Consider the following 25,328-nt stretch of genomic DNA (forward strand, 5'->3'; position numbering starts at 1 on the left):
ATAACTATATGGGGATAGATGGATACCAGACTTATCCTGGTGGTCATTTCATAATGTATGCTAATGTCAAACCATGATTTAGTGTACCTGGAACTAATAGAATATTGTATGTCAACTACATTTCAATATAAAAAGAATCATATGTTAATTCATTCTTCAAGTCTAAAATTAGATAAATGGGACATAAAAATTTGTCAGTCTTTGGTAAATGAGATTATGGGATCACTATTTTATGTATATCTATGTTCAAACTTTTTTTACGCTAAGCCTGTATTTCTTTCATTAAAAATTACAATTATGTCTTTTGAAGAAAAAATCAAGGTTTTAATGGAAATGCAAAAATAACTTTTTTATAACATGCTATGTTCATAAATGATTTGGTGAAGGTACAAGAAAACTTCCTGATCCTCAAACTGACAGTGATGGGAGGGATGAACCAATAAAAAGTCAGTAAGAGAAAAGAGTTATATCAACTTTGCTTCCCAGCTCCCACCACCTGAGGTTCCATATTTCTTTGGAACATTTTCTTAGTTACAAAGCTGCTTTCAGATTCCTTTCTGGGCAACTGAAAAAACAGTAAATGGAGGTCACAAAATTAAAGGTCAGTAACTGGAGATACTGGAGAAGGAAACTGCAACCTACTCCAGTATTCCTGCCTGGGAAATCCCATGGACAGAGGAGCCTGGTGGGCTACAGTCCATGGGGTCACAAGAGTCGGATGGAGTAACTCAACAGCAACAGCAGCAGCAGCTAGAGGTAAGGTATTCCTCATGAAAAGTCTCGACCCATGATTTGACAATTGAGATTTACATAGAGGGCCAATAGGCAGCATTAAAACTGAGTGTTTTCCTTAACAATGCTACTGAATACTGGGTTAGCCTCTTTCCCACCTCAATGAAGACAAGAGGGTGATTCCCTAGGGGAGCCTCCACTTCTCTGCAGAGGAAATGTATTTCTCAGGGAAGGGAGGGAAGAAAGTCCACTGCTTATCCTTAGTATACGGAAATATATTTAGTATATGGAAAATGAATCCCTTGTTCCAACCAGCACAAGAGCATAGCGACCAACATAAAGCAACAACATACAAGAACACTTCTTCAGAACAGACAGTGGATTAAAATAATTACCTACCAGAGTTTTCAAAATAGTCTTAACAGGCAGAAAGTGTCTAGATGTATCAATTAAGATTCCTCTGTGAGGAAACCTGGGAGAATCCACAATGTTGGATTCATTGGCAGTGAACTAAAAGACAAAAGAAAACTTTTATTTATTTTCAGAATTTTCTCCAGTTCAATGATGATTACATGTGTCTATGCAAGTATGGGATAAGAGATTAATTTAAAACCAAACAAAGTGTAAAAATCACATTTACCATCTACGAAACACACTTGAGGAGAAGAAACATTCAAGAAGCAATAAATAGCTAAAAAGTTGACATTTTTCCTATAGAATGTTTTATTAAGTCTACCCAATAATGTTAGTAACATACAATAATCATACTTACAGTTCCGTAAGAATCTTGATAAATCAACTGGCTAAAGGTCTCTAAACCTGAGGAAAATAAAATTTATAATTTATTGTGTTAATTTATAAAGGAGACAATAAAAGATATATTATCCAAACACAGAAACATAACCAGAAAAGGCAAATAAAATTAAGTATGCTATACTCGGTAACATTCTCTAAAATCAAAGCTCAATTAAAAAAAAATCCCCATTGCTATTAGAAAAAAAATGCTTTACTTTGTTGTACCCATACCCATGTTTGTGTTTGAATGATAAACACAAAAAATAGTGATTTAAGAAAATAAAATTATAGGTCCTTAATAAATTTATATTGGAGAAGGAAATGGCATTATAAGAAAGAGTTTTTATAATAAATTATTATAGGCACTGTAGAACGTACTGAGAGAGTCAATTCCAAGGCAGGGTGATAAGTCCAGGGGCACCCCGAGGAGAGAGGGCTCTGGGGTTCTCAAGGAGAAGGAAAGGACAAACTTTTTTTTTCTCTACATTCCTTAGTCTTAGTCACATAAAAAGTTTTTTTCTTTAAGCCTGGAACTAATGATTACACAAGAGATAACTCAAGTTTAAACTCCTTCCTGAAAACTTTCTGACTAATCCTGGTCTGGTAGGATCTTTCTATTGTTAAGTTCTAATCCAGTTATCCTAAAATGTAAATTGTGGGAGTGGGTCTGGTAAAATTTTTACAACCTAGAGACATTCTTTTGATTTATTATAATAACTAATTTAAAAAGTATAATATAAAAAGTATACTTTTTAAGGTATATACTTTAAAAAGTATAATATAATATAATATAATAACTAATTTTAAAACTCCCTTGCTAACTGCCCGGAACGGGGCACTCTCCATGCCCCTTCTGATGTCTGTGTCAGAAGCTTTCTCTGTCCCATTTTCACTTTAATAAAACTTCACTACACAAAAGCTCTTGAGTGATCAAGCATGGTCCCTGGTCCCAAAGTTAAATCTTTGGAGATCAGGAATCCAACACCCTTCGCCATAAGCTATCAGTACCTAAACTTAACAGAGGGCTAAGAGGCTCAGAAAACACCATGAAACCATAAAGGCCGAACTTAAACAGTGTTTTATTTATACCTGCAGAGACTTGTTTATTCATGTGCACTGTTCCCCATCAGTTCAGTTCAGTCGCTCAGTCGTGTCCGACTCTTTGCGACCCCATGAACCGCAGCACACCAGGCCTCCCTGTCCATCACCAACTCCCAGAGTCCACACAAACCCATGTCCATTGAATCAGTGATGCCACCCAACTATCTCATCCTCTGTCGTCTCCTCCTCCTGCCCTCAATCTTTCCCAGCATCAGGGTCTTTTCCAATGAGTCAACTCTTTGCATCAGGTGGCCAAAGTATTAGAGTTTCAGCTTTAGCATCAGTCCTTCCAGGGAACACCCAGGACTGATATCCTTTAGGATGGACTGGTTGGATCTCCTTGCAGTCCAAGGGACTCTCAAGAGTCTTCTCCAACACCACAGTTCAAAAGCATCAGTTCTTCAGCACTCAGCTTTCTTTATAGTCCAACTCTCACATTCATACATGACCACTGGAAAAACCATAGCCTTGACTAGACGGACCTTTGCCAGCAAAGTAATGTTTCTGCTTTTTAATATGCTGTCTAGGTTGGTCATAACTTTCCCTCCAAGGAGTAAGCGTCTTTTAATTTCATGGCTGCATTCACCATCTGCAGTGATTCTGGAGCCCAGAAAAATAGTGTCAGCCTATATTATAGGCCAATTCCTCTATCTAGCCTTGACTTTACCAAAATTCATGATTCTACCTGACAACTGTATTGCCAAGGAAAATTTTAACCTAAGAATACAGTATACCTCACTTTATTGTAATTCAGTCTCTTGTATTTCACAAATACTGTGTTTTCTACAAATAAAAAGTTTGTGGCAAGCCTGTTATTGTTAGATGACGATCAGTATTTTTCACCAATAAAGCATTTTTTAAATGGAGGAGGAAACACAACCAACTCCAGTATTCTTGCCTGGGAAATCCCATGGACAGAGGGGGCTGGTGGGCTACAGTCCATGGGGTCACAAAGAGTCAGACACGACTTACTGACTAAACAATGACAACAATTTTTAAATTAAGGTATGTACCTATTTTTAAGACATAATGCTATTGCGCTGTACTATTGAAAAACCACAGGACAGTGTAAGCATAACTTTTATATGCACTGGGAAACCAAAATATTTCTGTGATTCCCTTTACTGAGATAGTCACTTTACTGCAGTGGTCTAGACCCAAACCCACGCTATCTCCAGGGCTTCCCTGTAGTACAAACTCAAATAGCAGAGAAGATGTGACAACATACTACAAAAACACGGAAGATCGTTAAGAGACTACTATGACCGATTATATGCCAACAAATTTGACAACTTAGAAGAAATGAATAAACTCCCAGAGAGAAAACTACCAAGACTGAATTACGAAGAAAACTGAATCTGAGACTGATTACTAGTAAGGAGAAGGTAACAATAATAAAACATCTCCAACAAAGGCCAGGACTGGAAGGCTTCACTAGTGAACTCTACTAAACAATAAAAAAGAATTAATTATTAGGATGACACCAAAAGCAAAAGAAATAAAAGCAAAAATAAATGGGATGACACCAAAGTAAAAAGCTTCTGCACATCAAAGGAAATCATCAACAAAATGAAAAGACAATCCACCAGAGGGGAGAAGATACTTGCAAATTATGTATCTATTAAGGGGTTAATATATAAAGAACTCAAACAACTCAATAGCAAAAAACAAAGAGTCCAATTAAAAAATGGGTAGAAGATTCTGAACAAGTATTTTTTTCAAGGAAGACACATAAATAGCCAACAGGGAAATGAGAAGGTGCTCAGCATCACTAACCATCAGGGAAAGGCAAACCAAACCCACAGGGACCTGTCCCCTCACACCTGTTAGAATGGCCATGGTCAACAGCACGAGAAATAAAAAGTGCTGGCGAGGACATGCAGTAAAAGGATCCCTTATGTACTGTTCATGGGAATATAAACTGGTGAAGCCTCTATATAGCTACCACATGATCCAGCAATTCCGCCTCTGGGTATTTATCCAAAGAAAACAAAAACACTAAGTCCCTCCACCCCAAATATATGTACCTCTGTGTTCACTGCAGCATTAACTACAATAGCCAAGATACGGAAACAACCTATCCGTCAAGGGATGAATGGATAAAGATGCAGTGTGCATATGTATACAATGGAATACTGTTCAGCCACAGAAAGAAGGAAATCTTGCTGTTTGCGACAACATGGATGGAACTTAAGGCCGTTCTGCTAAATGAAATAAGACAGAGAAAGACAAACACTACATGATCTCAATTAGATGTGGAATCTGAAAAATCAAAAACCAAGCTCATAAATATAAAAAATAGATTGGTAGTTACTAGAGGCAGGGGTAGGGGGTAGGCAAAATGGGTGAAGGGGATCAAAAGTACAATCTTTCGTATAGTCATAAGTCCTAGAGATGCGAGGCACAGCATAGTGACTGTAATTAATAAATATTGTGCTACCTATTTGCAAGTTGCTAAAAAGAGTAAATCTCAGAAGTTCTCATCATAAGAAAAGCAATTCTTTTCTAACTGTGTGTGGTGACGGATGGAAAGTAAACTTACTGTGGTGATCATCTGCATTATGTACAAATATCAAATCATTATGCTGTAAAACTGAAACTAATATAATGTTATGTCAATTTTACCTCAAGAAAATTAGGGAAGAATGAAAAGTTCAAAGTTGCTTTGGCTAGTCTTCCTCCTAGCCCCAAATACAGAATAACTTTGGAATTTTCTGTTAAGTGGCAGCACCCTCAAATATCATTTATGGCACATTTGTTACTTTCATAGTCTGAGTAAGTGGAAAATAAGGACTTCCTGGACTGGATTCACAAAAGGTTCTCAAAAGTTGTTATGTGGATCAGGACAGAGATCAATAAAGCTGATTTCCCTAACAGGCCCCAGGCTAGACAGGCAGACCAAAGTGGTAACAGTTTAACATCACATCCCATTATATGCAAATAATCTAGATGATAATATCTGTAGTTACATTTGCAGTAAGTAAATGTCCCAATGCCTGAACTCTGAAGTTCAGACTGAAAGTCACAGGAAAATTCTTCTCTGCTCACTGCCTCCAATCCCTCTAGAGTATATTTTTATCTTTTCACAGCATTCCTGCAAACGTTGTTACATTTCTAAATTCACCGGAATTTAAAATGGGGGAAGGGTTCTCTTCTTTTCTAGGTCATCATAGTGTGTGGTTGCCTCTGTTCCTGAACTTTTCTTGAGACTCCCAGAATCAAATCATTCCTGGCCAAGAAACAGAAGAAGAATCGTCTAATTCCCCAGTGGATTCAGATGAAAATGGATAATGAGATCAAGTACAACTCCACTCCTGAAAGGAGACACTGGAGAAGAACCAGCTGAGTCGATAAGGACTCTCACATGCCATGGCACGTGCGTTTATGCTGTGCTGAGGTCATGAGCATCTTAGCATAGCAAGCAGAGAACATCACCACACACGGAGAGTTGGACATGTTTTATTGGGACCATGACTTTCCTCTTCATTTTTCTGCTTCTGCACTAATAGACTGGTACAAAAAAAAATATGAGTATACTGTTGTTTGAATAAATAAATCAAATGCATAAAGGACATGCTTGCTACTGAAGGTGACAAGAGGGAACGCATGATAAAACAAAATCTAATTGGAGCAGATCAGGGCCATTTTAACTATTTATTTTAACAATAAATATTACAGTTCAAGAACATCAAGGAATTGAAGCATTATGAATGCAATAACCTTCAAACATTTTTAAAAGGTCAAATGATCTTTCATTAAGTGGTATATATAAATGATCTTTAAGTGGTATATACAGTACTGAATGGAAATTGTTTTGGAAATACCCAACAAATCTATAAAGGGCCCAAGGAAGCAAAGTTTTCTACTAATATGCTTGATTTCCCAAAGTGGCAACTGGAACTATTTCCTTACTAGAAAATAACAATGAAACTACGTAGAACTTACCTCGTAACACTCCCCAAACCCTGTTGGCAGTGAGCGTGGCCACTGGTCCTTTCACCAGTAAAGTGTCTGTATTGGAAAAAAGAAAGAAATGTCTCTTGTTGGTGACAGATGGCAACATTTTACATTATATACAAATATCAAATCATTATGTTGTAAACCTGAAACTAATACAATGTTATGTCAATTATACCTCGAAAACCCAGGAAAGAATAAAAAGTTCTCTGCGTCATCATCACCCTGCCCGGCCACCACCACTCAGGGTGTCGCGTGACAGCTGGTGACACCCAGGGAAAACAGGTCTATCCACAGCTGGTCATCAGGTGACAGTCTTCCGACGAGGTAGCCTTTCCATCAGAACAGAGTCCTGAGTTAGGCTTATGTGTAAAAATGGACAGAAATACTGACTCACCACGGTGTGTAAGGGGAATGAACACAGTGTCATAAGGTAATTATACTCCAAAACAAGCAAGCTCACAGAAGGAGAGAGAAGACTCTTGGTTACCAGAGGCGGGTGGTAACTGGGCAAAGGCAGGCAAAAGGTGCTCACTTCTGGTTATAAGATAAGTAAGTGCCAGGGACGTGACGTACAACGTCATGGACAGTCAGCACGGCTGTGTGCTAGACACGAAAGCTGTCCAGAGAGTAAATCATAAGAGTTCTCATCAAGACAAAAACGTTTTTGTTTCTTTAATTTTGTATCTACATGAGATGACGTTCACTAATGTCCTGTGACGATCATTTCACGACGTATGTAGGTCAGATCATTGTACTGCACACCTAGACTTACACAGTGCTGGGTGTCAGTTATGCCTCAGTAAAACTGGAAGGAAAAAAATGTTTGCTTTTATTCCTTCAATGATACACAGTACATTTCCCAAAACATATCATTGCTATTTCTGGATCACTTTTCTCCTGAGCTCCAAACCTGTATCTCCAACTGCCTTCTGTGTATCCTCACTTAGAAGTTCCGTGAAAAGTGAAAGTTGCTCAGTCCTGTCGGAATCTTTGCGACTCCATGGAATTCTCAGTCCATGGAATTCTCCAGGCCAGAATACTGGAGTGGGCAGCCTTTCCTGTCTGCAGGGGATCTTCCCAACCAAGGGATCGAACCCAGATCTCCCACATTTCTTGGGGATTCTTTACCACCTAAGCCACATGGGAATCCCAAGAATACTGGAGTGGGTAGCCTACCCCACTTCTCCAGGGGATCTTTCCGACCCAGGAATCGAACCAGGGTCTCCTGTATTGCAGGCGAATTCTTTACCATATGAGGTATCAGGGAAGCCCCAGAAATCCCATAGGTTCTTCCTTAAACTCCACAAGCCCCAGAATGAACTTTTTCCTCTTCGCACTTGCTGGGCTCTGGACTCATCCTCTCCTCACTCCAGCCAGCCAAGTTGCTCACATCAGGAACCTGGTAACACCGCCATGATTCCTCATTCTCCCTTACTGGAGAGTTCTCTCCTGATACCCCTCTACAGAGCAGGGTCTTACTTAAGCTAAGAATTTAAGTCAAAAGGGCAAACTCCTCAGTGCCCATAATTCCTTGATGAAGCCTCTGGTATCAGTCTTGCACTCTGTAAGACCAGAGATTTCTCTACTCCGGCCCTTCTCTCCCTGTGCCCCCTACTTGCCTTGTACCTAATACCCCTGACATTCTCCTGAATCTTCCTTAACACTCACTTGCTGGGATCTTGCTTGTCGTCCAGAATCTGCCTTCTAATGCAGGGGACAGGAGTTCAGTCTTTGGTTGGGGAGCTAAGGTCCCACATGGTGCAACTGAGCGCACACACTGCAACTAGAGGTTGCCCCAACAGTCATTTCAGTGTTTAGAGAGCTTTCTCATGGAGTCGTCCACAGACAAAGTAAAGCACCAGAAGGCACAGAGAGGTGGAAAGCTAAAGGGATGAGACCGGGAAGACTCTGCAGCAGCAGACACTCGAGGGCTGCAGGGTCCTGATCTGACATGGTGTCTCTGCTCCATCATCTCCCTGCACCACCGTCACCCAGGCTGTTGCCTAACCGTAGGCTACACACAGGGAAACAGCTCTACCAACAGCCAACAATCAGGTGACAACCTTCTGACAAGGAAGCCTTTCCATCAGACGAACAGTTGAGAGTTAGCTAAAGGCCAGGCTAAGAACGGTATTGCTGTTATGACCACAGTCGAATCACGATTCCTCCCCGCTATTAAATCCTTAGTTTAAGCTCCCTAAATGAAACTCACTATTTCACTGATCATGGTTTAAAAGCCAGTTTTTGCCACATTCCACTTCTGAGATCTCCTGGAATCAGTCAGCACAAAGACTTATCTAAAACCATTAACAGGTGGCATATACCTGATGCCAATTATTTTCCAACAGCTGAGGACTGGCTGATATTTAAAAGGATTCTGATTCAACCCAATGCAAAAGCACACATATAAAGCCATAAGGAGGAGATTGTGTTTCCTGAATATATGGACAAATAAGCTATAGAATTCTTATTTCAAAGCCAAATTCTTCGTCTTAACACTGATAAGCTCCCTGAGGTGGAACGAAGGCATCTTTCTTTCAGTTATCCCTTTCCATACTTTTTGCACCACACTGTTGTTTTGAAGGGTATACATGCAAATAACAGCAATGGGTTCCTCTTTTTAATAAAATGTTATAGGTAAGACTAAATCCCCTGTGAGATGCCCACTGAACTCCCCCTTCTTGCCTTAGAGGAAACAGCAGGGCTTTTCCTGGGCACTGCTATATGCACGCGGCAAGAAGCAGAACGCTGCTTTACGTGCACCTTCCTGTATATATGCTGGTATATAAACGGGATCCTCCTGCACACATTATGATGTGTCTTCCCTTGTCCAGCTCAGCAGTTTATCTGGGCAAGTCCTCCGTGTCGTTCTGTCTCCGCTTCTTCTTTAAGTACTGTGTTTACTGGCGTGTGCTGCACTGGGTCGTCACTGCCGCGCGCGGGCTTTCTCTGGCTGCGGCGGGCGGGGACTCCTCTCGAGGGGCAGTGCGCGGGGGTCTCGCTGTGGTCGTCTCTCTTGTGCAGAGCACAGGCTCTCAGGCTCGCAGGCTTCAGTCGCGTGGCACATGGGCGCAGTAGTTGTGGCCGTGGGGTTTAGCTGCTCCTCAGCATATGGGATCTTCCCAGATCAGGGGGCGAAACGCGCGTCCTCTCTATGGCACGCAGATTCTTAAACACTGGACCACTAGAGAAGCCCTGTAACTCCACTTGTTCATTCTCAATTGTTGAAGAGTATTCTCTAATGTCAACTGACAAGATGTATGCAGCCATTCTTCTAGTGAAGAACACTTCGTTTTGCTTATAAACATTCACTGTGGCAGACAAACCACAGAGAGCATTCTTGATGTATGCAATGACTTCTCTATGGTAGAAATTAGTCTACATCTGGTTCTGAGCAAATGCCTGTTCTTATTTTACTTGATGCTGCTGTTAACACTCGTCAGTTTCTCCAAGATTTCCTCGTACCCTTGGACAGTGGTTGATATCTTGTTATTTCCATTTGTGTGTTACTTCTATCATCATCATCATCAACAACTAGTTTAAAACTAGTTTATCCTTTAACCAGAATATTTCATGGTTAGCTTATCTCCAAAAGTCTCCCTTTCAGAAAAATGGGGTTTGCAAAGCTGAATGCAAGACAGACTGTAACTCCCCAGCCTCGACACATTCCATTGTTTGGATTTTACAATATGTCATTATACTGCCAGTCAGCAAAGATTCCTTGGTAATTTGCTGATCATTCCTCATTTCAGATTGCAAAATCTAATTCATAAAGTGTCTTAATGCTGTCAACTACATGACTAATGTGGCAAACCGTCCTGTTTCTCTTCTAAGAACAGCCACAGAATGGAAGAGAAATGAAGTTATTTTGCAAAAAGATGTATCAATGCATCAAGAAATCTCATCTCTAATCTAACCAAAAGGAGGAAGAGATGCACTTTAACTGTCTGTGAGGCAGTCTGAGAACAAGGGGTTAATCTTTTCTCTAAGATGTGCATTTTCCTTTCTATTTTTACACCTGACTCACCAGCCTGCTCTTTCTGCACTAATCTTAAATCACCCATTGCTCTTCTTTGATTCTTTGATATAATTCCACATAATTTCCAGTTGGTACATGCTATGATAAAGGTCTGCCCATCTGCTTATTCTTTCTAGAACAAGTTAGGAAAAGCCCTGGATAATAATATTTAACACAGACAAAAAATTATGTAGCTAAATGTTGATTATATTTTCAATCAACATAAATGAAGATGGAATAGAAATATAATACAACATAAATATAAATGAAAGTGAAAAACTTCATCCCTCTCAGTTCTGCATTATCTACGTGTCAACTTAGTTATAAACAGAAATCATGCCAGGACTTCTCTAGAGGTCCCGTGGTTAGGATTCTGTGCCCCTACTGCAAGGGGCACAGGTTCAGTTCTTGGTCAGGGAACTAAGATCCCACATACTGTGCCAAAAAAAAAAAAAAGAGAGAGACAGAGAGAGAAAGATCATGCCTATAAGCACAAGCTTGATTTAAAAAAAAACTATCTAGATGTCCAAAATTAAGGGATAAGCCAAGTAAGATTTGGCACATCCATATAATTGGTTGAACATTATTCAGCCACTAAAAATGCTGTCATTGAAAAACATTTAGTGAAATTCATGTTTGTAGGCAAAAAAGAGGCTTCCCAGGTCGTGCTAGTGGTAAAGAACCTGCATGTCAATGCAGGAGACATGAGAGATACGGGCTCAATCCCTGGGTCATGAAGATTCTCTGGAGAAAGGAATGGCAAACCACTCCTGTGTTCTTGCCTAGGAAATCCCATGGACAGAGGAGCCTGGCAGAGTACAGTCCACGGGGTCTCAAAGAGTTAGACACGACTGAAGGAACTTAGCATAGCACATGCAAAAGAGAAAAACAGAAAACCACATGTACAGAATTAGACCCCCTTTTCATGCCATTCTTTATCTTATGCTTTTATTTATATCTATGTAAAATATTCAAATACATTACTCTGCAAAAAAAATATGTTAAGTAACAGAGGTTAACTCTTGAGTGCTGGGATTATGAATAATTTAATTCCTCCTCTTCACTTACTGTACTTAAAGATTTCCTGCAATGATTATGTTTTAGTTTTGCCATCAGACTTTTAACAGTAATTATTTAGTTATTTATTATTGCCAATGTGCAGCATGTGGGACTTTAGTTCCCCATCTAAGGATCAAACCTGTGCTCCCTGCAGTGGACGTGCAGAGTCTTAACCACTGGACCACCAGTGACGTTCCCTCATGGTTATTTTTAAATAATAATTATAAACTCACTGGTTACGAGCTCACAATAGTTCAGGGAGTAGAGTCAGCTTCTGGCCCTCGAGTCTGTAACAAGCAGCTTTGTGTACAGTCCACTCCCATGACACAGGTACTCACAAGACTCATCTGAAGCGATGCTGGGGAAATTGTCACATTCTGGGTCCATGATGACAGAGACTTCAAGTTTCTGTAACTCCATTTCACTTGGAATTTTATTATAGCCATGATGCCACTTGTAGAAACCAAAAATATAGTCATAATATCTGTGTGAGAGAGAAATTCAAACAAATTATTAAGCTATTGCTCCTTCGCCAAGTCGGGTCTGACTGTGACTCCTTGAAGTACTGCACACCAGGCTTCCCTGTCTTTTAGTATCTCCCAGAGTTTGCTGGAACTCTTTTCTATCGAGTCAGTGATGCCATCCAGCTATCTCATCCTCTGTCCTCCCCTTCTCTTCCTGCCCTAATCTTCCCCAGCATCAGGGTCTTTTCCAGAGTCAGCTCTCACATCAGGTGGCCCAAGAATTAGAACTTCAGCACCAGTCCTTCCAATTAATATTCAGGGTTGATTTCCTTTAGGATCAGCTGATTTGATCTCCCTGCAGTTCAAGGGACTCTCCAGAGTCTTCTCCAGCACCACAATTTGAAAGCACCAATTTTTCAGTGCTCAGATCTCTTTATGGTCCAACTCTCACATCCATACAGGACTACTGGAAAAACTATAGTTTTGACTATATGGACCTTTGTCAACAAAGTGATGTCAGTGCTTTTTAATACACTGTCTAGGTTTATCATAGCTTTCCTTCCAAGAAGCAAGGGTCTTTTAATTTTCTGGCTGCAGTCACTGTCTGCAATGATTTTGGAGCCCAAGAAAATGAAAACTTTCACTGTTTCCATTGTTTCCCTCTTTGCCATGAAGTGATGTGACTGGATGCCATGATCTTAGCTTTTTGAATGTTGAGTTTTAAGCCAGCTTTCTCCCTGTCTTCTTTCACCCTCATCAAGAGACTCTACTGCTTTTCACTTTCTGCCCTACTAGAGTGGGAGCCGGTACAGTCGATAAGCATTGTAGCCATGTTTTATTGAAGACAAAAGAAGAAAGGGGTGACAGAGGATGAAATGATTAGATAGCATCAGGCACTCAACGGGCATACATTTGTGCAAACTCCGGGAGATAATGAAGGACAGAGGAGCCTGATGTGCCGCAGTCCATAGGGTCACAAAGCATCTCACATGATTGGCGACTGAACACCACAAGCCAAAATACATACGTGGTAGGAGGTGATGTCATTGACTTCTCAAACCCCTGCTACCTGGTATGAGTCCAGCTAGAAGCTCCCACCTCAAGCTGCACATCAGCATCACCTGGGAGCATTTTGCAATCAGGTACTGATGTCCAGGGGCTTCCCTGGTGGCTCACCTGGCAAAGACTCTGCCTGCAATGTGGGACCTGGGTTCCATCCCTGGGTAGGGAAGACCCCCTGGAGAAGGGAAAGGCTACCCAGTCCACTATTCTGGCCTGGAGAATTTCATGGATTGTATAGTCCATGGGGTCACAAAGAATCAGACACAACCTAGCGACTTTGACTTTCACTGATGTCCAGATCTTCAGAATCAGAGTCTCTACGAGTGTGATTTTAAAAGTTGCCTGGGCCACAACCCCAAGTGACTCTTATGAGGTCCCCATTATAAAAGTAATCAAACCAATAATCCTGGGTGTGCAAGCCCATTCTGACCAGTGATGGGGCAGAGATGGGAGAAGGGTGAGCACTCCTCTCCGAGGTGAGCACCAAGAAGAAAACTTTCTCTGTATGTGGTAACTACACAAGTGGCAGCCACACCAAAGAAAGCAGGTCAGAGATGACGAGAATACAGATTTCCTAATGATACTGTTGAGCCACGGAGCCAACTAGCCCTGAAATCCTCCCTGCTTTTGGACTTCCCAATGTGTAAGACTCTTTACTGTCTGAGCCACTAACGACTAAATGGTTCAAGACTGAGAAAGGAGTAGACAGGACTATCTGCTGTCACCCTGTTTGTTTAAACTGTACGCTGAGCATATCATGAGAAATGCTGGACTGGATGAGTTATCAGCTGCAATCAAGATAGGCGGGAGAACCTTAGACATAGGGATGACGCTACTCTAATGGTAGAAAGTGAAGAAAAACTAAAGAGCCTCCTGATAAGGGTGAAGGAGGGGAGAGAAAGAGCTGGCTTAAAACTAAACATTAAAAAAACTAAGATCATGGCATCTGGCACAATTAGGTGGGGGTTTAGATGCTAAGTCATGTCTGACTCTTGCGACCCCATGGACTGTGGCCTGCCAGGTTCCTCTGTCCACAGGACTCTCGAGGCAAGCATACTGAAGTAGGTTACCATTTCCTTCTCCAGAGGATATTCCCACACCAGGGATCGAATCCGGGTCTCCAGGTTTGCAGGCAGATTCTTTACTGAATTAGCTACTAGCCCCATTACTTCATGGAAAACAGAGGGGGAAAAGGTGGAAGTTCGTGACAGATTTCCTCTTCTTGGGCTCTAAAATCACTGTGGATGGTGACTGTAGCCATGAGATCAGAAGATATATGCTTCTTGGCAGGAAAGCTATGAAAACTAGACAGCATGCTGAAAAGCAGAGACATTACTCTGTGGACAAAGGTCCGTATAGTCAAGGCTGTGGTCTTTCCAGTGGTCATGTATGGTTGTGAGAACTGGACTGTAAAGAAGGCAGAACACCTAAGAATTGATGCCTTCAAACCGCAGTGCTGAAGAAGACTCCTGAGAGTCCCTTGGACAGCAAGGAGATCAAACCAGCCAATCCTAAGGGCGATCAACCCTGACTATTCACTGGAAGGACTGATGCTGAAGCTCCACTATTTTGGTCATCTGATGTGAACAGCTGACTCACTGGAAAAGTCCCTGATGCTGGGAAAGATTGAGGGTAGAAGAAGAGGGTATCATATGATGAGATGGCAGGATGGAATCGCCAATACAAGGAAATGAACTTGGGCAAACTTCAGAAGATGGTGAGGGACAGAGGTCTGGCGTGCTGCCTCCATGGGGTCGCAGAGAGTTGGACACGACTGGGCAACCGAACAACAACAACATGTGAGATAAGAGGCTTTCTTTTTTTGCTCAAGCCAGACTGAGTCGGGACTCCTGTTACCTTCCAACCAAAGTATCCCAGCTAATAACACCAAAGAATCTTCACTAGGGCCTGGAAAATTTACATTCTGCTGGTACCCAACTATCAGAGGAAGAGGGTAGGAAATAAACACTTGAAGGTACTAGAAGATAAAATTTCACATAGTCTTCAAAGCCTAAGATATACAGCAGATTCTGAGAAGCCAGAAGGCTGCATAAGCTACTTATATATAAGACTGTCTAGGGTTTTTTCCAGGGAAGTAAGGAGAGATGGGAAAGTTCTGATGAACTTGGAAGTATATGGAAGTTAACCAGTGACTTCCATATAACCAGTTAACTACAGTGAAACAAATAAAGGTGCTGAGGAAAATCATTAGCTTAGGAAAATCTTTTTATAATTTAAAAATACATTATTTATTTATTTGGCAGGGCTGAGCCTTAGTTCTGGCATGTGGGATTCTAGTTCCCTTACTTAGGACTGAACCTGGGCCCCTGCATTGGCAATGTCCAGGAAGTCTAAGCCCCTGAACCACCAGGGAAATCCCTATCGAAAAATCCTGACAGATTCAAAAGGAAATAAAGATCACAAAACTATAGAGCTAAAAATGCATCCTAGGGCTTCCCAGGTGGCGCGAGTGGTAAAGAACTCAGCTGCCAATGCATGAGACACAGAGACGGTGGTTCCATCCCTGGGTTGGGAAGATACCCTGGAGCAGGAAATGACAACCCACTCCAGTATTCTTGCCTAGAAAATTCTATGGGCAGAGGCGCCTGGAGGGCTACAGCCCATGGGGCCACGAGTCAGACACAACTGAATACATAGTAATCTTATGTATGCTGCTGCTGCTGCTGCTAAGTCGCTTCAGTCGTGTCCAACTCTGTGCGACCCCATAGATGACAGCCCACCAGGCTCCCCCGTCCCTGAGATTCTCCAGGCAAGAACACTGGAGTGGGTTGCCATTTCCTTCTCCAATGCATGAAAGTGAGAAGTGAAAGTGAAGTCGCTCAGTCGTGTCTGACTCTTAGCAACCCCATGGACTGCAGCCCATCAGGCTCCTCCGTCCATGGGGTTTTCCAGGCAAGAGTGCTGGAGTGGGGTGCCATTGCCTTCTCCGAATCTTATGTATACATTACCACAATTTAAAAAAAAATTTTTAAGGGAAATTAAAGCTGTCAGCAGCTTTAAGATTTGAGTCAGATGCTGGCTATCCCAAATAAGGAAAAGCTTGGCCCTAGATATTAAAACTCTAACAGAAAACCCAAAAGGATCTGATAGTGGTATCCGAGGTGTGTATGAACAGTCAATAGCTCCATCGTCTCCAACTCTTTGCGACCCCATGGATTGTAGCCTGCCTGGCTCCTCTGTCCATGGAATTCTCCGGGCAAGGATACTTGAGTGGGTAGCCATTCCCTATGGTCTCCTGCATTGCAGGCAGATTCCTTACCATATGAGCCACCAGGGAAGCCCATTTTAGCTTGTCAGGATCTGAAACTAAAGTTCCAGTTAACCAAGGAGGGAAAAAGGGAAAAAGAAAAAGAAAAAACTGGCATGTGATCTTGTTCTAAAAGCTAAGGAAGCAGCCACGTACCAGACAGACAGAACTCTGCCTGCAAAATGCATACTGTTTCAAAGCAGGGGTTGTTACAAGTGGGTTCTTCAGGAGACAGGAGCCATGAGGATCTGAACACACTGGGGCCTTGGTTTTACCTGTTCTCCATGGCCTACACATTCTAGAACACCCCATCATCTCTAAACCTTTTCAACGCCATCATGCCTTTTCTCTGAAGCAGTAAAGGCCCCTCCTCGCTTACTAGAACACTCTCCTGAACGCTTTCAAGTCTCAGCCATAAGGGCTAATGTTTTGTAACCTGCTTCCTAACACACAGGGTATAATTAATAGCTGCTTGCCACACAGGGCACAAATTAGTTAGGCAAAGTCCTCAGATAACTCCCTGCACTCCCTTAGGATGCCAAGCCTTGTTTTTTAAACCATCTCACAGCTTATTCAAGTTCGGCTTATCTAACCATGGTTGCCTTACATCATCCACACTTTCTTGCCATACTCATACCATTCAGCTTATCACTGTGTCCTTGTTTTACTAGCAGTATGGCACAGAAGGAAAATCCAGTTTTACGAACTGAGTCCCAGGGCAAATGAGGTGTGTTTGTTTTTAAAAGATTCCCAATTCAAGATCTTCCATCAAATGGCCTTCAGGTACTTTTTCCTTCTCAATATCCCAAGGCCGGTAATCAACCACCTTGATGCTACTTCTTCACCCAGACTCTAGCCATTCTGACCTGATGGCAGATTCAACACCAGACTCCCTAGAGTATGCATCCAAAATGAGGGTAACATGATCCCTCTTCTTATTTAGTGGTTCCCAACTGAAGGAGAAGAAACCATCTCTGCCATCGACTTCGTAAGTCTCTGCGGCTTAAGCCTAAGTCCGAGGCCTAGCTGGGGTCAGCAGGTGCTAATTGGACTAGTCCTGCATTACTTCCCAGCTGCGTGGTGTCCTGCAAGCACAATTAAGCTCTAATGACCTCAGGGAACAAGGACCAAAATCTGAGGGAGGGAAGGACCTGTACAGTGGGCACCAAACCACACTCCTTCAGGGCACCTTTAGGACAGTCCTGCCCTTTAGGACAGGTCGAAGACTGGGGCTTCTTGAGACATCTCCCCAAGGGCAGTCGCCTTGCACACGGTGTAGTTAGCAAAGCCAGCGCTGTGGCACACCACCACAAATCACCTCCTCCTGTTGCTCAGTCAGTAAGTCGTGTCCCACGCTTTGTGACCCCAGGGACTGTAGCCCGCCAGGCTCCTCTGTCCATGGGGATTTTCCAGGCAAGAATGCTGGAGTGGTTGCCATTTCCTCCTCCAGGGGATCTTCCCCACCCAGGTAGGGATGGAACCCATGTCTCTTGTGTCTCCTGCATTGGCAGGCAGATTCTTTCCAGCTGAGCCACCACAGAAGCCCCACCCCACACCCCCCAATCAACTTGACATCAATTTTATAAAGAAAGAAAAAGCTAGCACTGTGGGCTGCCTCCCTACTACACAATTCACCCTGTGGCCAATGAGGTTACAGACCTGAGGCTGGAGGGCTGAGAGGTGCTAAGGATCTAAGCAGGAAGCTGGGAGAGCAAGCACATACGTGTTTCTGGCAAACAAAAGGAGAAGCAGGTAGTGCAGCACAGTGCCATACCACAGCAGTGAGGAGAAACCATCCAGCACTTTGCATGGAACAGGGATTTTGGAAGGGAAGGGGAGTTTGGGGCAATGCTTCAGCCTAAGGACTTTCTGCCATCTGAACTGTTACCAGATTGGCGGAGGACAGATTGCCTATAAACGACAAGCCACTTCGGGAAACCCCTAGTCCCCAAACTTTAAGAACCCATCTTTCTCTTAGAATTCCCTCCAGATAAACTGCCTTTAACCCTCCATCCACTCCATTCTCCGAGGCGAACATGGCCACAAACTCTGAGCATCCTACTCCTTCCGCTCAATATCCTGCACCCAAAACAGGGTTCCAGAGCACCCAGGAAGTCCCTTAGGAGGCGGGGGTGAGGGCAGGGGACGGGAGGTCAGGGGAAGAGCTTGCGTTTCAGTCCCTGCTGGTTCAAGCGGGCTCTGCTCTCTTCTAGACCCGTGACTTTGGCCTGGTCACCGGCCGCTTCACCTGTCAAATAGGGGCAAGAGCGTCGGCGAGGCTGGATGCCTGTGCAAGTGGTAAGAGGCTCTCAGGCGCGCCTCCTCTCGGCCCCCGCGCCTGCGCTGCGTCCCAGGGTGGTCCGTCCCTCCCCGTCCCGGTGTCTCCGGGTCCCCTCCCTGGCCGCCCGTCGGGAGCGCTCACCGCCGAAACGCTTCCTGCAGGACTGCGCAGGAGGGGCCGGCCTTGGAAGTGGGGCTGTGTCCGAAGAAGAAGTTTCCGGGCGACAGGTAAAACAAGCTCGGGGTCGTCTTCAGAGAGACAGGGAGGGGCCAAAGATTCAGGTCTCCCGAAGCAGAAACGCGCGGGGTCCGCGCCGCCAGCGCCGCCAGCAGCGCCAGCAGCCCGTGTAGCCTCAGCCTCGCCAGCCCGCGCTGCTCCATGGCTGCTCAGCTGCTCTCCACTGGGGCCCGCCCCGTAAGCACCAGCCGCCGCCTTGGCTCCCGACTTCCCGTTCGGATCCGGGGGAGGGTGCGTGCAGCAAGAGAGCCCGAAAGTCACCTGACTGTGCTTCGCCCGGACTCCGCCTCCAGGCGGGTGGGCCGTCCTCGGGATCACCGCCCCGCCTCGGCTCCGCCTCCACAGGGCTGGGGCGGCCAGCCGGACCACCGCCCGGACGCAGCAGCCGACTGCGCCCAGCCCAACACGGGTTTCCCCACACCCAGACTTCCTGTTGGCAGAACTGACGCCACGGATCGCCCAACTTCCTCCAGTCCCTAACACCAGATGCTATGCTATGCTATGCTAAGTCACTTCAGTCGTGTCCGACTCTGTGTCACCCCATAGACGGCAGCCACCAGGCTCCCCCGTCGCTGGGATTCTCCAGGCAAGAACACTGGAGTGGGTTGCCATTTCCTTCTCCAATGCATGAAAGTGAAAAGTGAAAGCGAAGTCGCTCAGTCGTGTCCAACTCTGAGTGACCCCATGGACTGCAGCCTACCAGGCTCCTCCATCCATGGGACTTTCCAGGCATGAGTACTGGAGTGGGGTGCCATTGCCTCTGCCTCCATAAGAAAATGGGCGATATTGAATCTTCCCACTTAGACATGATCTCTGACTTTGTAAAGTCGGCTTATGCTTACCGTCAAAGTCTCATAGCCTACTTGAGACGGGCTTTCTTATTTCTTTTTAGGCATGTTGCTAGATATTTCATTGCTTTGCTGCTGGTGTTAATAGAATCGCTCCCTCCCCTAGCTCCCCCTTTCTCCACAGAAATGATGCAAGAATGAGGTAGACGTTTAGGTCTTGGCCTGGAAATATCTTTCCATCTGCTGCTTATACCACTGACCTCACCCCCACCTCAAGCAGTGTGGAAACACAGCTGCCAAAGTCTTCCTTGTAAAAGGTAAACTGGGGGAATGCCACTTCCTTATACATGCCAGTGGCTTGTTTCCCATTGTCTTTAGCATAAAATACAAGTTCCTTACCATGACCTCCATGGTGTGCCGGAATTTGCATCGCTCTACCTGACTTCCACCTTCCGTTACCTTGTCCCAGTGCCCTGCCCTTCTGTTACCTGAACCCACTGAGCTTTCTGTTCCCTCACAGCCTGACCTAAAGGTGTCAGGAAAGCAGAGAAGGGAATAAGAACAGACACAACTTACTCCCGCCCTAGACTGAGCACATTTCCATCTATCAACTGCCAAAGAGGTTCTCCTTGACCAAACATGAGTCAGGCTCTCTTAAACCCTCTTCTTGACTAGCATAGCCCAGTTCTAGCAAGGATCTTGAGAAGTTAATGGATTAAGAATCCCCCCCCCCCCCACCACCACCCTTGATGTGGGATCACCCTGGGATCTTGCAGTAAGAATTCTATTAGGTTGGTTTGGCAAGAATCTCCCTTACTCTTGATGTCTCCTCTTCATAATTCTCCATCCACGGGCCACGGCTGCCCCCTGCTCATTGGCTATAAAACCCCAGCTGTCTTTCTTGTTTTCAGAGTTGAGCCTGACCTCTCGCCCCTGTTGTGATTGTCTTGGTACCTCCTTCAATAGTCCTGAATACACATGTCTGGATATTAATAAAAAAAATTGTTCACACAATATTTTTGGATCAATCATCCCTGAGGAGTGAGGGGCAAGGGGACATTAGGCAATTTATTTCTAGCTCAGGCTTTTTTTTTTTTTGGCCTCAACATGGGGTATGTGTGAACTTAATTCCCTGACCAGGGATCAAATCCTAACCCCCTGCACTGGAAGTTCAGAGTCTTAATCACTGACCACCAGAGAAGTCCCTCTAGCTCAAGTTTATGGATAGATAATTTATCAGTCTACTTCTGCTTTATTGCCTGTGCCAAAGCCTTTGACTGTGTGGATCACAATAAACTGTGGAACATTCTAAAAGAGATGGGAATACCAGACCACCTGACCTGCCTCTTGAGAAACCTGTATGCAGGTCAGGAAGCAACTGTTAGAACTGGACATGGAACAACAGACTTGTTCGAAATAGGAAAAGGAGTACATGAAGGTTGTATATTGTCACCCTGCTTATTTAACTTCTATGCAGAGTACATCATGGGCTGGAAGAAGCACAAGCTAGAATCAAGATTGCCAGGTGAAATATCAATAACCTCAGATACGCAGATAACACCACCCTTATGGCAGAAAGCGAAGAAGAACTAAAGAGCCTCTTGATGAAAGTGAAAGAGGAGAGTGAAAAAGTTGGCTTAAAGCTCAACATTCAGAAAACTAAGATCATGGCATCTGGTCCCGTCACTTCATGGGAAATAGATGGGGAAACAGTGGAAACAGTGGCTGACTTTATTTTTCTGGGCTCCTAAATCACTGCAGATAGTGACTGCAGCCATGAAATAAAAAGACGCTTACTGCTTGGAAGGAAAGTTATGACCAACCTAGACAGCATATTCAAAAGCAGAGACATTACTTTGCCAACAAAGGTCTGTCTAGTCAAGGATATGGTTTTTCCATTAGTCATGTATGGATGTGAGAGTTGAACTATAAAGAAAGCTGAGCACCGAAGAATTGAGGCTTTTGAACTGTGGTGTTGAAGACTCTCAAGAGTCCCTTGGACTGCAAGGAGATCCAACCAGTCCATCCTAAAGGAGATCAGTCCTGAGTGATCATTGGAAGGACTGATGTTGAAGCTGAAACTCTAATACTTTGGCCACCTGATGCAAAGAGCTGACTCATTTGAAAAGACCCTGATGCTGGGAAAGATTGAAGGCAGGAGGAGAAGGGGACCACAGAGCATGAGATGGTTGGATGACATCACCGACTCAATGGACATGAGTTTGAATAAACTCCAGGAGTTGGTGATGGACAGGAGGCCTGGGGTGCTGCAGTCCATGGGGTCGCAAAGAGTTGGACACTACTGAGCGATTGAACTGAACTGAATTTATCAGTCCCTGGTAAAGTCCCTGATAAAATCCTTGGGCTTCCTGATGGCTCAGCTGGTGAAAAATCTGCCTGCAATGCGGGAGACCTGGGTTCAATCCCTGAATTGGGAAGATCCCCTGAAAAAAGAAAAGCCTACCCACTCCAGTATTCTGGCCTGGATAATTCCATAGTCCAGGGAGTCACAATAAGTCGGACCTGACTGGGCAACTTACACTTTCAAGGCTTAGTTTCAGGGAAGAGAATCCACTCCCCTTAGTGTTAACAGAAAGGAATTAAATACAGGATATCAAGTGGCTCACAGAAACTTGTGAGAGCTGAAGAACGTGACTCTCGGCTGAAATTCCCAGAATTGTGACTAGGATCCCAACTGATCCCAACTGCTTACTGGAGAAGCTTCTACTATGGATGCTAGTTCTAGAATCTACACCAGTGAAAGGGATACCTCATGCATGGTCTCTGTCCCCACCTAACTCTCTTCTGAATAACACTCTGAAGTAACCGTTATATTTAATAACAGAAACTAAAAGCTATGGAATCTCTGTAGCGTGGCAGTCTGGGAAATGTAGTTTCCAGCCTCTGTAATATAGGAAGACATAGTAGAAGGCATTTGAAACAGATGGATGCTGAGTGAGCCAGTTCCGGGCACCAAGACTTTCTGACCACTAGCTGTCCTGAACTCCTTGTGTGGTGCCCTGCAATAAACACTGTATTCATTGACAGAGGAAAGTGGATGTGGAGTGTTGAAGGAGAGCTGAGATTCCCACCAGGTGGCACTGTTTAATAGATAAGGGAATGAGAGAAGCTAATCTCTACTGCTAATCTTTGCAAAACTGGGAGAAACCTTTTCCAGCTGCCAAACCAGATTGAACTCCAAATCCTCTTGCCCTTCTGGGAGAGCCCAGTTCAGTATTACTATGGCAAATGGAACTCAACCTGTTTTCATGATTGCAATGTTTTCATGATTTGCAGAATATACAAATATTTCAGGCTTGTTTATGGGTATGTTGTGAGTGCAGAGAAAGGTAATCAGAGGGAAGATCCAGGTCTAATATCAGGGGCTCTCTCCCAAACACAGGCTCTTCACGTTTCCTTAGGAATTAGGCTGCTTTACCCACATGTCTGCCCAGGTCCTAGGTTGTCCACTCGTCTCAATTAATTGTCACGTTCTGTGAGGTTGCTGAACTTGATCACTCAGCATCCACCTGTTTCAAATACCTTCTACTATGTCTTCCTATATTACAGAGGCTGGAAACTACATTTCCCAGACTGCCATGCTGCAGAAATTCCATAGCTTTTAGTTTCTGTCATTAGATATAATGGATACTTCAGAGTGTTATTCTCTGAGAAGGCAATGGCAACCCACTCCAGTACTCTTGCCTGGAAAATCCCATGGACAGAGGACCCTGGTAGGCTGCAGTCCATGGGGTCGCTAAGAGTCGGACACGACTGAGCGACTTCACTTTCACTTTCAGAGTGTTATTCAGAAGAGAGTTAGGTGGGGACAGAGACCATGCATGAGGTATCCCTTTCACTGGTGTAGATTCTAGAACTAGCATCCATAGTAGAAGCTTCTCCAGTAAGCAGTTGGGATCAGTTGGGATCCTAGTCACAATTCTGGGAATTTCAGCCGAGAGTCACGTTCTTCAGCTCTCACAAGTTTCTGTGAGCCACTTGATATCCTGTATTTAATTCCTTTCTGTTAACACTAAGGGGAGTGGATTCTCTTCCCTGAAACTAAGCCTTGAAAGTGTAAGTTGCCCAGTCAGGTCTGACTTATTGTGACTCCCTGGACTATGGAATTATCCAGGCCAGAATACTGCAGTGGGCAGCCTTTTCCTTCTCCAGGGGATCTTCCCAACCCAGGGATTGAACCCAGGTCTCCCGCATTGCAGGCAGATTTGTCATCAGCTGAGCCACCAGGGAAGCCCAAGGACTTTACCAGTGACTGATAAAGTATCTATCCATAAACTTGAGCTAGAGGGACTTCTCTGGTGGTCAGTGATTTAGACTCTGAACTTCCAGTGCAGGGGGTTAGGATTTGATCTTAATATCCCAGGGAATTAAGTTCACACATACCACATGTTGAGGCCAAAAAAAAAGCCTCAGCTAGAAATAAATTGCCTATTGTCGCCTTGCCCCTCACTCCTCAGGTATGATTGAATCAAAAATATTGTGTGAATAAGTTATTTTTTTTAAAATTATTCAGACATGTGTATTCAGGACTATTGAAGCAGGTGCCAAGGCAATCACAATAGGGGAGAGAAGTCAGGCTCAACTCTGAAAACAAGGAAGACAGCTGGGGTTTTATAGCCAATGAGCAGAGGGCAGCCGTGGTCTGTGGACACAGAATTATGAAGAGGAGACATCAAGAGTAAGGGAGATTCTTGCCAAACCAACCTAATAGAATTCTTGCTACAGGATCCCAGGGTGATCCCACATCAAGGGCGGTGGTGGGGGATTCTTAATTCATTAACTTCTCAGGATCCTTGCTAGAACTGGGCTATGCTAGTCAAGAAGAGGGTTTAAGAGAGCCTGACTAAAGTTTGGTTAAGGAGAATCTTTTTGCCAGTTGATACATGGAAACATAAGCTGGAAACAAGATTGCCTGGAGAAATATCAATAACCTTAGATATGCAGATGACACCATCCTTATGGCAGAAAGTGAAGAAGAACTAAAGAGCCTCTTGATGAAAGTGAAAGAGGAGAGTGCAAAAGTTGGCTTAAAGCCCAACGTTCAGAAAACTAAGATCATAGCATCCGGTCCCATCACTTCATGGCAGATAGATGGGGAAACAGTGTTAGACTTTATTTTTCTGGCCTCCAAAATCACTGCAGATGGTGACTGCAGCCATGAAATTAAAAGACGCTTACTCCCTGGAAGGAAAGTTATGACCAACCTAGACAGCATATTCAAAACCAGAGACATTACTTTGCCAACAAAGGTCCTTCTAGTCAAGGCTATGGTTTTTCCAGTGGTCACGTATGGATGTGAGAGTTGGACTGTGAATAAAGCTGAGCGCCGAAGAATTGATGCTTTTGAACTGTGGTGTTGGAGAAGACTCTTGAGAGTCCCTTGGACTGCAAGGAGATCCAACCAGTCCATCCTAAAGGAGATCAGTCCTGGGTGTTCATTGGAAGGACTGATGTTGAAGCTGAAACTCCAATCCTTTGGCTACCTGATACGGAGAGCTGACTCATTGGAAAAGACCCTGATGCTGGTAAAGATGAGGGCAGG

At 43.9% G+C, this 25,328-nt stretch overlaps 1 protein-coding gene across 1 annotated transcript in view; it reads right to left on the bottom strand.

The window, feature by feature from the left end:
- The window catches only part of LOC102407744 (beta-hexosaminidase subunit beta), a 33,057-nt gene extending 13,805 nt beyond the window's left edge, over positions 1-19,252 (bottom strand). The window contains exons 1-5 of the mRNA XM_025270856.3: positions 18,882-19,252; positions 12,004-12,149; positions 6,574-6,639; positions 1,505-1,551; positions 1,132-1,242 (exon numbers count right to left, since the gene is read on the bottom strand). Coding sequence (XP_025126641.3) covers positions 1,132-1,242; positions 1,505-1,551; positions 6,574-6,639; positions 12,004-12,149; positions 18,882-19,120 — 609 coding nt within the window. The 5' untranslated portion in view covers positions 19,121-19,252. The remainder of the gene's footprint in view (positions 1-1,131; positions 1,243-1,504; positions 1,552-6,573; positions 6,640-12,003; positions 12,150-18,881) is intronic.
- Positions 19,253-25,328: the final 6,076 nt, after the last annotated feature.

Source organism: Bubalus bubalis, chromosome 19 (assembly GCF_019923935.1).
Source record: "Bubalus bubalis isolate 160015118507 breed Murrah chromosome 19, NDDB_SH_1, whole genome shotgun sequence".
Lineage (NCBI taxonomy): Eukaryota > Metazoa > Chordata > Mammalia > Artiodactyla > Bovidae > Bubalus > Bubalus bubalis.